The 14,963-nt window shown below is 42.1% G+C and overlaps 2 protein-coding genes across 3 annotated transcripts in view; both read right to left on the bottom strand.

Annotated features, from left to right (window-relative positions):
• LOC133546744 (gastrula zinc finger protein XlCGF8.2DB-like) overlaps window positions 1–14,963 on the bottom strand; it is a 458,486-nt gene that overhangs the window by 171,921 nt on the left and 271,602 nt on the right. The window lies entirely within an intron of this gene.
• LOC133546732 (gastrula zinc finger protein XlCGF57.1-like) overlaps window positions 9,029–14,963 on the bottom strand; it is a 270,564-nt gene continuing 264,629 nt past the window's right edge. For both annotated transcript variants that reach the window (XM_061892539.1, XM_061892541.1), the window contains one exon: window positions 9,029–10,262. In XM_061892539.1, the coding sequence (XP_061748523.1) occupies window positions 9,157–10,262 (1,106 nt within the window). In that variant the 3' untranslated portion in view covers window positions 9,029–9,156. The remainder of the gene's footprint in view (window positions 10,263–14,963) is intronic.

The raw sequence follows: 14,963 nt of genomic DNA, 5'->3' as shown, positions 1-14,963 counted from the left end.
ATTATTTTGTTCATCAAGTTTTTTCACAAAGACTATTTTATTACGAACTGAGCACAATAATGTTTTTACTTCTGTGTGTATTTTTTTAATCTGTTATCAATAGATTATTCGCAGAGAATCCTTGTTTACAAACTGAGCTTTTGAATGTTTATTCTCCAATCCGCATACTTTTGTTTATCAAGTTTTTCACAGAAAATATTTTATTACAAACTGAGCACATTAATTGTTTTTCTTCATTGTGCATTATTTTGTTCGAGTTTTTCACAGAACATCTTTAAAGGCCTACTGAAAGCCACTACTACCCACCACGCAGTCTGATAGTTTATATATCAATGATGAAATATTAACACTGCAACACATGCAAATACGGCCTTTTTAGTTTACTAAATTGCAATTTTAAATTTCCCGCGGAGTTAAAACGTGGCGGAATGATGACGTTTATGATTATGCGTGCGCGTGACGTCACAAATTGTTGGGGACATCTTGGCTCACGTCCACACACGGCTAATAGTCGTCTCTGTTCAACGCGTAATTACAGAGTATTTTGGACATCTGTGTTGCTGAATCTTTTGCAACTTGTTCAATTAATAATGGAGACTACGAAGAAGAAAGTTGTTGGTGGAAAGCAGTGGATTCAAAGATAATAATTAGTATGTGATCCTAGTTCAAATTTAACAGATTATATAAAACAACTTGTGTTTTATTTTATTGCTAGGACAGCAGGTGACCCCAGAGATCCTCGAGAGGGTTAGAGCTGGGCCAGCCAGGGTTAGTGAAGTCCCATCGTCAAGTGCAGCAGCCCCGAGATGCAGCCCAACATAGCATCTCCAGGTGGGTCTGGAATGCAAGCCAAGCTACGACCACCTCCTGCATTGTTTGATGAAGGACCAGCATCAAGTCCTTCTGATAGTGGTTCTTCCCATGTCAGCTACGTGCCGAGTGGGTCATCGACGTCGGATCCGTGTCAATCTGACGGGCCGCCAGATCCCACACGTACTCCCAAGATGCGGGAAGAGGGCGCCCACAAGGTACCGAAGTACATCATCTTTGAGTCGTGCCTCCAGAGTCTCGTCAAGTGGTGTCACTGTCCAGCCTGTGGCAGCCAGGACATAAGCCCTTCTTGGGATTGGAACGGTACACAGCTGATCATGACCATACAATGTACATCATGTGACCGGAGGAGTAGGTGGAGCAGCCAGCCAAACATTGGCCCTTATGCCGCGGGCAACATCCTGCTATCTGCTGGCATTCTCTTGGCTGGCGGATCTTCTGGCAAGGTATTGCAAGTGCTGAACAGCATGGGAGTGCAGCGTCTACACCGCCTGGAGAGGGGGAACTTCTGGTTGCCTAGTGGAAGTCACATTCAGAACATCCACAAGGACCATGGCCACCTCTTCCCAATTTGTGCTCTTGGACAACTGCACGGTAGAAGTATGCAAAAGAAATGTCTCAAACCAAGTAAGTAGGCAAATAAGTTGCCCGAAAGCAGTGAGGGAATAGCAATATTTTACTGCACATCTTTTGAAAGTGCCCTGCGTTGAGGTGGCGACTTGTACAGGCTGTACGCCGCCTTCCGCCCGATTGTAGCTGAGGTAGGCACCAGCTCCCCCCGCAAACCCAAAGGGAATAAGCGGTAGCAAAATGGATGGATGGATCTTTTGAAAGTCAAAAAATTCAGATAAACTTGTGAATAGATAACCAGTTTTCAAGTTGACTGGAACATTTTGTATAAACATTGTTCTATTTTAAATGTATGTTTAGTCTCACGCTCAGCAGTGAAACTGGAGGAGGTTGTCAACAACAAGTCCCTGCTGAAAGATATCGCCATGCCGTCGAGTAAACACCAGACTTCCAAGGTAGAGGCGTTCCATAGCCTTATCATACAGGTAAGAATTAGGCTGATTGCCTGTCGGTGGTTAGCACCTGCCACTAGGACTTTGGGGGCCAGGGAGCAAATTACTACAACAGTGGTTCTCAACCTTTTTTCAGTGATGTACCCCCTGGGAACATTTTTTTAATTCAAGTAAATCAGAGCAAAGCATTTTTGGTTGAAAAAAAGATAAAGAAGTAAAATACAGCGCTATGTCATCAGTTTCTGATTTATTCAATTGTACAGTATAACATGTACAATAATATGTTTTGGACACTCGGGTGGAGAGAGGGGCGGAGCTTTCTACCGATCACCACCTGGTGGTGAGTTGGCTGCGATGGTGGGGGAGGATGCCGGACAGACATGGGAGGCCCAAACGCATTGTGAGGGTCTACTGGGAACGTCTGGCAGAGTCTCCTGTCGGACAAAGTTTCAATTCCCACCTCCGGAAGAACTTTGAACATGTCACGAGGGAGGTGCTGGACATTGAGTCCGAGTGGACCATGTTCCGCACCTCAATTGTCGAGGGGGCAGATCGAAGCTGTGGCCGCAAGGTAGTTGGTGCCTGTCGGGGCGGCAATCCTAAAACCCCTTGGTGGACACCAGCGGTGAGGGATGCCCTCAAGCTGAAGAAGGAGTCCTATCGGGTTCTTTTGGCTCATAGGACTCCGGAGGCAGTGGACAGGTACCGACAGGCCAAGCGGTGTGCAGCTTCAGCGGAAGCGGAGGCAAAAACTCGGACATGGGAGGAGTTCGGGGAAGCCATGGAATACGACTTCCGGACGGCTTCGAAGCGATTCTGGACCACCGTCCGCCGCCTCAGGAAGGGGAAGCAGTGCACTATCAACACCGTGTATGGTGCGGATGGTGTTCTGCTGACTTCGACTGCGGATGTTGTGGATAGGTGGAAGGAATACTTCGAAGACCTCCTCAATCCCACCAACACGTCTTCCTATGAGGAAGCAGTGCCTGGGGAATCTGTGGTGGACTCTCGTATTTCTGGGGCTGAGGTCCCTGAGGTAGTTAAAAAGCTCCTCGGTGGCAAGGCCCCAGGGGTGGATGAGGTCCGCCCGGAGTTCCTTAAGGCTCTGGATGCTGTGGGGCTGTCTTGGTTGACAAGACTCTGCAGCATCACGTGGACATCGGGGGCGGTACCTCTGGATTGGCAGACCGGGGTGGTGGTTCCTCTCTTTAAGAAGGGGGACCGGAGGGTGTGTTCCAACTATCGTGGGATCACACTCCTCAGCCTTCCCGGTAAGGTTTTCAGGTGTACTGGAGAGGAGGCTACGTCGGATAGTCGAACCTCGGATTCAGGAGGAGCAGTGTGGTTTTCGTCCTGGTCGTGGAACTGTGGACCAGCTCTATACTCTCGGCAGGGTTCTTGAGGGTGCATGGGAGTTTGCCCAACCAGTCTACATGTGCTTTGTGGACTTGGAGAAGGCATTGGACCGTGTCCCTTGGGAAGTCCTGTGGGGAGTGCTCAGAGAGTATGGGGTATCGGACTGTCTGATTGTGGCGATCCGTTCCCTGTACGATCAGTGCCAGAGCTTGGTCCGCATTGCCGGCAGTAAGTCGAACACATTTCCAGTGAGGGTTGGACTCCGCCAAGGCTGTCCTTTGTCACCCATTCTGTTCATTCATAACTTTTATGGACAGAATTTGTAGGCACAGTCAAGGCGCTGAGAGGTTCCTGTTTGGTAACCGCAGGATTAGGTCTCTGCTTTTTGCAGATGATGTGGTCCTGATGGCTTCATCTGGCCGGGATCTTCAGCTCTCACTGGATCGGTTTGCAGCCGTGTGTGAAGTGACCGGAATGAGAATCAGCACCTTCAAGTCCGAGTCCATGGTTCTCGCCCGGAAAAGGGTGGAGTGCCATCTCCGGGTTGGGGAGGAGACCCTGCCCCAAGTGGAGGAGTTCAAGTACCTAGGAGTCTTGTTCACGAGTGGAGGAAGAGTGGATCGTGAGATCGACAGCCGGATCGGTGCGGCGTCTTCAGTAATGCGGACGTTGTATCGATCCGTTGTGGTGAAGAAGGAGCTGAGCAGGAAGGCAAAGCTCTCAATTTACCGGTCGATCTACGTTCCCATCCTCACCTATGGTCATGAGCTTTGGGTCATGACCGAAAGGATAAGATCACGGGTACAAGCGGCCGAAATGAGTTTCCTCCGCCGTGTGGCGGGTCTCTCCCTTAGAGATAGGGTGAGAAGCTCTGCCATCCAGGAGGAACTCAAAGTAAAGCCGCTGCTCCTTCACATCGAGAGGAGCCAGATGAGGTGGTTCGGCCATCTGGTCAGGATGCCACCCGAACGCCTCCCTAGGGAGGTGTTTAGGGCACGTCCAACCGGTAGGAGGCCTTGGGGAAGACCCAGGACACGTTGGGAAGACTATGTCTCCCGGCTGGCCTGGGAACGCCTCGGGATCCCCCGGGAAGAGCTAGACGAAGTGGCTGGGGAGAGGGAAGTCTGGGTTTCCCTGCTTATGCTGTTGCCCCCGCGACCCGACCTCGGATAAGCGTAAGAAGATGGATGGATGGATGGATGGTGATGTTTTTTTTATATTGCTGAGTAAAATATTGAAAAAACATTGACTCATTGTCACACCTATGGATCATGTTTTGTTTTGTCATGTTATGTTTTTGATTTTGGACAATCAGTCACGTTTTGCACTTCCTGGTTTTGTTTGTTTCCATGCCAACCTCATGAGTTTTCACCTGTCACATCCCTGTTCTCAGCCTCACACCTGTTTTCACTAATAGTCACAGCTATTTAAGTCACTCTTTTTCTTGTCTTCGTCCTGGGATCTTCACACTCACACGCACCCTACCCATGCTGTCCAAACCTTTACGCCCTGTCCACAGTTCCATGCCGAGTAAGTTTATATATTTATGCCACAGTGCACTCTTTTGTTTCATGTCTTTAGTCTTGCCATCGTGCTGTTTAAGTTTATAGTTAAATTTTCTTTCATGACCTTGAGCAGGTGTTTTTGTTTCACGTTTGTACTGTTTAGCCAAGTTTCTTCCTCTTTGTGAGCGCCCTTAGTTTGATGATTTTTGATTAGAGTGTTTAAATAAAAACATGTACCTGAATTCACGCCTGGCTCGTCCTGTAATCCCGCTGCGTCGAAGGAGCACACTCAATCCACGTCAAGGCCTGACACTCATATTGTATTGAAAGTACCTTAATGTGTCTAAACATTGTTTATGTGTGTTTAATTGTTCAATAAGAAAATAAAATAAATACTCAGAAGTAGAACTGGCTAGCAAATAAACTCTTATGTTAACAAAAATAATGTTGAAGTCATATTACATGACATTATATAAATATGTATATTAAATATAATTTGAATAGTTGGCAAGTAAACAAAATGCATTTGCCATACCTAATTGTATTATATCAATTATAACTCAACCCCACACATTATAACATGTATTCACACTTTGTTGTGTGAAAATATTTTACACAAACTTACATTCAATTATAGTAATGATTATAATAAGATATATAACAATGTGTGTTCTGGATCTAAATTAATTCATGGAAAATAAATTGATAAACAATTAATCTTTTTTACCTGGAAACGTATCTCCTTAAGTGTGCAAATAAAGTCTTACGTATTACTTGTATTACATTTGAATAGAACCTTATTGAGCATATTAACAAGATTCTGTTAGAAAATGTGCTGAGTATGAAAAATGTCATTTTGAATTTGCGTACAGGATGTAGAATGACGATGATCTTCACCCACCATAAAACAAATCAGGAAGATTGGAGCATGTGGAAGGAAGTTATGACTGTTATAATTTTCCACCACAAGGGGGCGATGTTGGTGTCGATATCAATGACTAGTCATGATCAGACCCCGACCTAAAGACCTACTGAAAGCCACTACTAGCCACCACGCAGTCTGATAGTTTATATATCAATGATGAAATATTAACATTGCAACACATGCTAATACAGCCTTTTTAGTTTACTAAATTGCAATTTAAATTTCCCGGGTGTTTTTTCTTGAAAACGTCGCGTAATGATGACGTGTACGCTTGACGTCACAGACTGTTAGGAAATATGAGCGCTGCACACACACACAGCTAAAAGTCGTCTGCTTTAATCGCATAATTACACAGTATTTTGGAGAACTGTGTTGTTGAATCTTTTGCAATTTGTTCAATTGATATTGGAGAAGTCAAAGTAGAAAGATGGAGTTGGGAAGCTTTAGCCTTTAGCCACACAAACACACGGTGATTCCTTGTTTAAAATTCACAGAGGTGAAACTTTACTATGGATCACAGCGAACATGGATCCCGACCGAATGTCAACCAGCAGGTTTCGGTGAGAAAATTGTGGTAAAAAGTCTCTTCTTAGGTCAGCTTGTGCCGCCCATAAAGCAGCCGTCGACTTCCCTGAGACACTGACGTCAACACACCCGTGAACACACACATCTGACTATCAGGTACTGTTAAACTCACTAAAACACTAGCAACACAATAGAAAGATAAGGGATTTCCCAGAATTATCCAAGTACATGTGTTTAAAAACATCTGAATCCGTCCCAATGCAATCGCGTTTTTTTTTTAAACTTTTTTTTTTTTTCTTGTCCGTCGCTATCAATATCCTCAAACACGAACCTTTCATCCTCGCTCAAACTAATGGGTAAATTTTCATTTTCTCGGTCCGAATAGCTGTTTTTGTTGGAGGCTCCCATTAAAATCAATGTGAGGATGTGAGGAGCCATCAACATGTGACGTCATCGTCTGCGACTTCCGGTAGTGGCAAGGCTTTTCTGTTAGCAAGCAAAAGTTGCGAAGCTTATCGTGGATGTTCTCTACTAAATCCTTTCAGCAAAAATATGGCAATATCGCGAAATGATCAAGTATGACACATCGTTTGGATAAGAAAATCTAATTTCAGTAGGCCTTTAAATATAAATATAAATATATATATATATATATATATATATATATATAATCCTCCATATTGGCAGCCATAGTGATTCATTTATTCAGCAGAGCAATACAACTTGGATCTGACAAAAAAGTAAACACAAATGCTGTCTTCCTCGCTGATAAAACAGGATAGCAACATTCATCTGCTAGCTCAGGATCGCCCCCACTTCTCAGTGTGGCGAGTTGGAGTACTACAAGAGGCACTCTAATACAGTACTTAAATCTGTATTTTGATAATGATGATGATGATGATGATGATGTATCTGTGCAAGTGAACAAATGGATCCACAAGGGACAACAACCCTTTCCACAGACTACACACACATAGTAAACATCAATCTTAGAAGCCCAGAACAATATATTTGAAGAAGACTTTAGAGTTGAAAGTGAAGATGTGAGGTGAAATAAGTACAAATGCAGCAATAAAAACAAGCAACTCCACTCAAGATGGCTCTAAAGTTCAGTGATGTGTTGCTAACTTCAGCCTTTTTCTTCTTTGTTTATGTTTTGCTGTAGTTAACATCCATGATGTAACAATGCTGCTAATCTACTAGAGTCCACATTTTGTTAAATATTTTATTCATTCATACTTTTAATTGGATAATAACATCAATAAAAATACATAGGAAGAAAATGTGTGAAAAAAAACCCAAAGTGAAAATAAAAATGTCCTCTCTTTAACAATGAGAAAATCAAATAAATTAGTAGCTACATACATGATATTCAATACATGCACACAACTTAAAAACTCCAGGATAACATAACAGTAGAAGATGAGAAGCACTACATACATCATCAAATATATATTCATATTAAAGGAGAACCTTATCACAATTTCATAAGAGTTAAAACCAATAAAAATCAGTTCCCAGTGGCTTATTTTATTTTTCAAAGTTTTTTTCAAAATTTTACCAATCATGGAATATCCCAAAAAAAGGCTTAAAAGTTCCTGATTTTCGCTATCTGTAAATCCACCGTCCATTTTCCTGTGATGTCATATAGTGATGCCAATACAATCAAACATGGCGGACAGACCAGCAAGATATAGCGACATTAGCTCGGATTCAGATTCGGATTTCAGCGGCTTAAGCGATTCAACAGATTACGCATGTATTGAAACGGATGGTTTGAGTGTGGAGGCAGATAGCGAAAGCAAAATTGAAGAAGAAACTGAAGCTTTTGAGTGAATAGCTATTGAAGCTATTCGGCGATCGCCTTCTAACCAACGATTGCATCTTTTGACCACTGGAGCAACTTAAATCCGTCGATTGGTAAGTGTTTGTTTGGCATTAAATGTGGGTGGAGGGAAAGGCTGGAGGCAAATATAGCTACAAATGTACATACAGCTAGCCTAAATAACATGTTAGCATCGATTAGCTAGCAGTCATGCCGTGAACAAATATGTCTGATTAGCACATAAGTCCAGAACATCAACAAAACTCACCTTTGGGATTTCGTAGACTTTATCGTTGGAAATACATCTGCTTTGAGTGTCGCAAGATATCCACACATCTTTGTGCCATCTGTCGTAGCATAGCTGTCGTCGGTAAAATGTGCAGAACAAACAAGGGACTTTCGCATCTTTTGACCTTTGGTGTACTTGAATCCGTCAATTGGTATGTGTTTGTTTGACATTAAATGTGGGTGGAGGGAAAGGCTGGATGCAAATATAGTTACAAATGAGGCATAACGATGCAATATGTACATACAGCTAGCCTAAATAGCATGTTAACATCGATTAGCACGCCATGCTAATCGATGCACACGCCACGTAAGTCAACTTTAATCCGTTCCTGATCGTGTTGTTACACCTCCGACAACACACCGACGAGGCATGATGTCTCCAAGGCACGGAAAACAGTAGAAAAAACGGAAAATAACAGAGCTGATTTGACTTGTGTGTGTAATGTGGTGGAGAAAATGGCGGATTGCTTCCCGTTGTAACGTCACGGGTGAAAGGTCATTGCTCCGACAGCGAACAATTGAAAGGCGTTTAAATCGCCAAATTCACCCTTTTAGAGTTCCGAAATGGGTTAAAAAAATATATGGTCTTTTTTCTGCAACATCAAGGTATATATTGACGCTTACATAGGTCTGCTGATAATGTTCCCCTTTAAAATTGCAATTTAGTAAACTAAAAAGGCCGTATTGGCATGTGTTGCAATGTTAATATTTCATCATTGATATGTAAACTATCAGACTGCGTGGTCGGTAGTAGTGGCTTTCAGTAGGCCTTTAAATTTAACAGTAGAAGATGAGAGGCACTACATACAACATCAAATATACATTCATATTAAACATGCTGTGTTTTTAAAGTACATTTAGCACAATCACTAAGTGTTTTTAAATCCCTGCAGCTTCCATGACTGTTACACACTTGTGTTTACTGACCTGATACTTATGCCAGAACGTCTTATCACACACAGTGCAACTAAATGGTTTCTCTCCAGTGTGTGTTCTCATGTGTCTGGTCATGACAAGATTTGTGGAGAAATGCTTCTTACAAACAGGGCAAGTAAAAGGTTTCTCTCCAGTATGTGTTCTCATGTGTGCGGACATGTTAGGCTTTGTGGAGAAAGTCTTCTTACAAACAGAGCAAGTCAAAGGTTTCTCTCCAGTATGTGTTCTCATGTGTGAGGACATGTTAGACTTTGTGGAGAATCTCTTCTTACAAACAGAGCAAGTAAAAGGTTTCTCTCCAGTGTGTGTTCTCATGTGTGAGGACATGTTAGACTTTCTGGAGAAACTCTTCTTACAAACAGAGCAAGTAAACGGTTTCTCTCCAGTGTGTGTTCTCATGTGTCTGGTCATGGCAGACTTAATGGAGAAACTCTTCTTACAAACAGAGGAAGTAAAAGGTTTCTCTCCAGTGTGTGTTCTCATGTGTGTGGTCATGTGTTGCTTTGTGGAGAAACTTTTTTTACAAACAGAGCAAGTAAAAGGTTTCTCTCCAGTATGTATTCTCATGTGTCTTGTAAAATCAGTCTTCAGTCTAAATGATTTCCCACATTCAGAGCAGTCAAAGTGTTTGTTGTTAGTGTGATGTCTTGTATCACCTTTAAAGTAATTTTTACTCTCCAAAGGTTTTTGGATGTGGTCACTGTGATCAGAAGAGTGTGACATCATGTGGTCCATGTCTGACAGTGGAGCAAAGATGCTGTCTGGTTGTGACTTTATATCTTCACAATGCTCTCCATCAGCTTCTGTGATGTGTTGACTTACAAGCTCCGCCCCTCTGTTCTCCTCACTTTGACTGTGATGAAGCTGTAAGGACTGAGCTTCATCTTCATCATTATCCTCCTCCAACCTTTGAAGCTGCTCCCACAGTTCCTCCTCTTCCTCTTTAATGTGGGAGGGGGCCTGTAGCTCCTTTTGTCCCACACTGGAGCTCCACTCCTGCTGCTTGGAGGGAATCTCTTCATGACTCTCTGCTGACACCTGCTGGACGTCTGCAGAACATAAAACACAAATGAGGTGTTACTGTATTGAAGTTTGCAGTATTCAAACGATTCACATGTGAGCTTTTTTTTTTTTTTTTCCCAAGATGGCGCTGCTGTAGTGGCTGCTGTTGGCAGGATCTCTGTGCTCTTGTGTCATCCTTTTGTGTTTCCCTCTTGTTTTCATGTGTTATTATATTTTTTTTTTGCTTTTTGGTCCAGGACCCTTCGGGACTGTGTGACAAGGAGTGGCACTTTCGTGACCTCTGTGGTGCTTTTTTGGGGGACTTCTGGATCTGCCTCCCGGGAGCCTTTTGGCCATGGAGACCAGCTGCAGGGTCTTTGCCACACCGGAGTCTGTTTGGAGGGACTGGAGGAGATGCGGATGAGGGGACAGGACTGCAGAGTTTGGAGGGACTGGAGGAGATGCGGATGAGGGGACAGGACTGCGGAGCTAGCACTGAGCGCTGGGACGGAGAGGCCTCGCGGTGTCTTGGCTGGGTGAGCATGTGTCGGACACCTCAGTCACCTTGGACGTATCCTCGCTCATCCATGCGGACTGGACACTGGTCGAGAGTGGAGTCGGCTGTCTTGGTTGCTTTGTTGGGTCTGCTCCTGTCTCTGGCCATGCTCCCTCCACCCCAGCAGACGATGGCGTGGAACACCGCAGAGGCCACCAAAGTGTATATGTTTCTTTAACTTTTTATTCATAGCTGTATGTAGAAGTGTCTGGTTGGATCTGCTGCTTTAATGTCTTTAATGTCCTCTGTGTTCTTTGATGTTTGATGTTTCCCTCTTACACACATGTAAGAGGGATGTGTACTATGGCTATGAGTTGTTGTTTTTTCCCTTGGCCTCAGTCTGCACCCCCTCTCCAGGGCCCAGGCTAAGACCGATTTTTATTTTATTTTATTTTAATCTTCTATTTTTTCTCCCATTCCCCGCCCTTGTTTACCTGTATCTCATCTTTTTTGTAAGGGGCGCTGGAAGCCGGCAGACCCGTCAACGATCCTGTTCTGTCTCCCTTTAATGTTTGTCTGATCTTGAATGGGATTGTGCTGAAAATTTTAATTTTCCTGAAGGAACTCTCCTGACGGAATAAATAAAGTACTATCTAATCTAGGCCAAATAGACAGTGATGGGCAAACTACCTGGAAAATGTAGTAAGCTAGGCTAAAAGTTACTCTCCATTAAATGTAGCTAAGCTATCCTCAGAGAATTGTAGCAAGCTACACTACACGCTACACTGCAAAAGCAGCGTAAAAATACCCATCATCTCAAACAGGTAAATTCCCAAACAAAATGAAAATAGCTAAAATTGCACCAATTTATCAGACTGGAGACAAACACCAATTTACAAATTATAGACCTGTTTCTTTACTTCCAATATTTTCTAAAATCATGGAAAAACTGTCCAATAACAGATTAGAGAGTTCCACAAACCAACATAGAATATTAGATGAGAACCAATATGGATACAGAGCTAATATTTCAACTTCGATGGCTGTAATAGAAATGACAGAAGAAATTACAAATGCAATAGATAGTAAAAAAAAAAAATATGCGGCAGCAGTGTTTATGGATCCAACTTAAGCATTTCACACAATTAATTACAATATGTTCATCAAAAAACTAGAACGATATGGCATCAGAGGGTTGGTCTTAAACTGGATTAGAAGTTATTTAACCAACAGGAAACAATACGTGAAGCTAGGCGAACACACTTCTGCAACACTAAATATATCCTGTGGTGTACCTCAGGGATCAATACTAGGACCAAAATTATTCAATCTTTATAGAAAATGACATTTGTAAAGTTATAAAATATTGAAAGTTAGTATTATTTGCGGATGATACAACAGTGTTTTGTTCAGGAGAGAACACACAGAACATAATACAAATAATAACAGAAGAAATTTAATTGAAAAGATGGTTTGACAAAAACAGACTCACTTTGAATCTCGGTAAAACTAAAATAATGCTATTTGGTAACAGTAGAAAAGAAATGTCAAACACAATTACAAATAGACGGAATAGAAATTAAAATGATAAAAATTATAATGATTGATGATAAAATGAACTGGAAATCTCATATAAAAAATATACAACATAAAGAAGCAAGAAACACGTCAATAATGAATAAAGCAAAACATGTTCTGGCCCAAAAATCAGTTTATATTCTCTACTGCTCACTAGTGTTACCATATCTGAGTTATTGTGCAGAAAAATGGGGAAATAACTGCAAAAGTACACTTCATTCATTAACTGTGTTACAAAAAAGATCAGTTAGAATAATACATCATGTTGGATATAGACAACATTCAAACACTTTAATCATTGAATCGAAAATACTGAAATTCCACGACATAGTGAATTTGCAAACAGCTAAAATTATACACAAACCAAACTATAACTTGCTAGCCAAGAATGTACAAAAAATATTCTCAAAAAAAAGAGGAGGAAAATAATCTTAGAGAAAAATGTAATTGAAAACATTTGTACGCATGTACAACACTTAAGACCTTCAGTATATCAGGATGTGGAATTAAATGATGGAATGGATTAAGCAAAGCAATCAAACAATGTACTAATATCATCCACTTCAAGAAACTCTTCAAACCTAAAGTGTTTACAAAGTAGAAAGAAAAAGAACCATGATAATAAACATTCTGAATGTATTTCATCCATCCATTCATTTTCTAGATGTTCTTACTCATCTCACCATATGAAATGGAACTTACTTCACTGAGAATTATTTATTTATTTTTATTGTGATTACTTATGGAGTATATTGTCAATAAATTGAGAAATAGAAGTGAACAACAGTTTTAGCAACTGTTATGTAAAAGAAAAGGGGTAGGATTTAAAGGGGAACATTATCACAATTTCAAAAGGGTTAAAAACAATAAAAATCAGTTCCCAGTGGCTTGTTGTATTTTTGGAAGTTTTTTTTCCAAAATTTTACCGGTCTCGGAATATCCCTAAAAAAAGCTTTAAAGTGCTTGATTTTCGCTATTTGCGATGCGACTATCCATTTCCCTGTGACGTCATACAGTGCTGCCAATGTAAACAAACAATGGGAATAGCACAGCAAGATATAGCGACATTAGCTCGGATTCCGACTCAGATTTCAGCGGCTCAAGCGATTCAACAGATTACGCATGTATTGAAACGGATGGTTGGAGTATGAAAGTATTGAAGAAGAAACTGGAGCTATTGAGCGAATAGCTATTGACGCTATTCATAGCCATAGCATGGCCGAATAGCTGCGTTAGCATCGCCGGTAAAATGTGCGGACCAAACGCTCAGTGCTTTCGCATCTTGTGACGCTGGAGCAACTTAAATCCGTCGATTGGTAAGTGATTTTTTCGCATTAAATGTGGGTGGAAGGAAACTTAATATAGTTGCAAATGTCTCTCCAGGTTATCCATACATCTCTGTGCCATGTCTGCTTTAGCACCCCTGGTAAATAGCATGTTAGCGTTGATTAGCGTAGCATGTTAGCATCGATTAGCTGGCAGTCAACATCAACAAAACTCACCTTTGTGATTTCGTTGACTTTATCATTGCAAATGCATCTGCAGGTTGTCCATACATCTCTGTGCCATGTCTGTCTTCGCACCGCCGGTAAATAGCATGTTAGCGTTGATTAGCGTAGCATGTTAGCATCGATTAGCTGGCAGTCACGCCGCGACCAAATATGTCTGATTAGCACATAAGTCAACATCAACAAAACTCCCCTTTGTGATTTAGTTGACTTTATCGTTTCAAATGCATCTGCAGGTTATCCATACATCTCTGTGCCATGTCTGTCTTCGCACCGCCGGTAAATAGCATGTTAGCGTTGATTAGCGTAGCATGTTAGCATCGATTAGCTGGCAGTCACGCCGCGACCAAATATGTCTGATTAGCACATAAGTCAACATCAACAAAACTCCCCTTTGTGATTTAGTTGACTTTATCGTTTCAAATGCATCTGCAGGTTATCCATACATCTCTGTGCCATGTCTGTCTTCGCACCGCCGGTAAATAGCATGTTAGCGTTGATTAGCGTAGCATGTTAGCATCGATTAGCTGGCAGTCACGCCGCGACCAAATATGTCTGATTAGCACATAAGTCAACATCAACAAAACTCCCCTTTGTGATTTAGTTGACTTTATCGTTTCAAATGCATCTGCAGGTTATCCATACATCTCTGTGCCATGTCTGTCTTCGCACCGCCGGTAAATAGCATGTTAGCGTTGATTAGCGTAGCATGTTAGCATCGATTAGCTGGCAGTCACGCCGCGACCAAATATGTCTGATTAGCACATAAGTCAACATCAACAAAACTCCCCTTTGTGATTTAGTTGACTTTATCGTTTCAAATGCATCTGCAGGTTATCCATACATCTCTGTGCCATGTCTGTCTTCGCACCGCCGGTAAATAGCATGTTAGCGTTGATTAGCGTAGCATGTTAGCATCGATTAGCTGGCAGTCACGCCGCGACCAAATATGTCTGATTAGCACATAAGTCAACATCAACAAAACTCCCCTTTGTGATTTAGTTGACTTTATCGTTTCAAATGCATCTGCAGGTTATCCATACATCTCTGTGCCATGTCTGTTATCGCCGGTAAAATGTGCAGACACTCTGGCACATTCAATGGGGGTCTGGCGGCAGACACTATCGCATCTTCGGGCCAGTGGTGCAACTTGAATCCCTCCCTGT

This window comes from Nerophis ophidion, unplaced genomic scaffold, assembly GCF_033978795.1.
Source record: "Nerophis ophidion isolate RoL-2023_Sa unplaced genomic scaffold, RoL_Noph_v1.0 HiC_scaffold_40, whole genome shotgun sequence".
Taxonomy (NCBI): Eukaryota; Metazoa; Chordata; class Actinopteri; order Syngnathiformes; family Syngnathidae; genus Nerophis; species Nerophis ophidion.
Note: the sequence above shows the minus strand (reverse complement) of the source record. Positions and strands in the feature narration are given on the sequence as shown.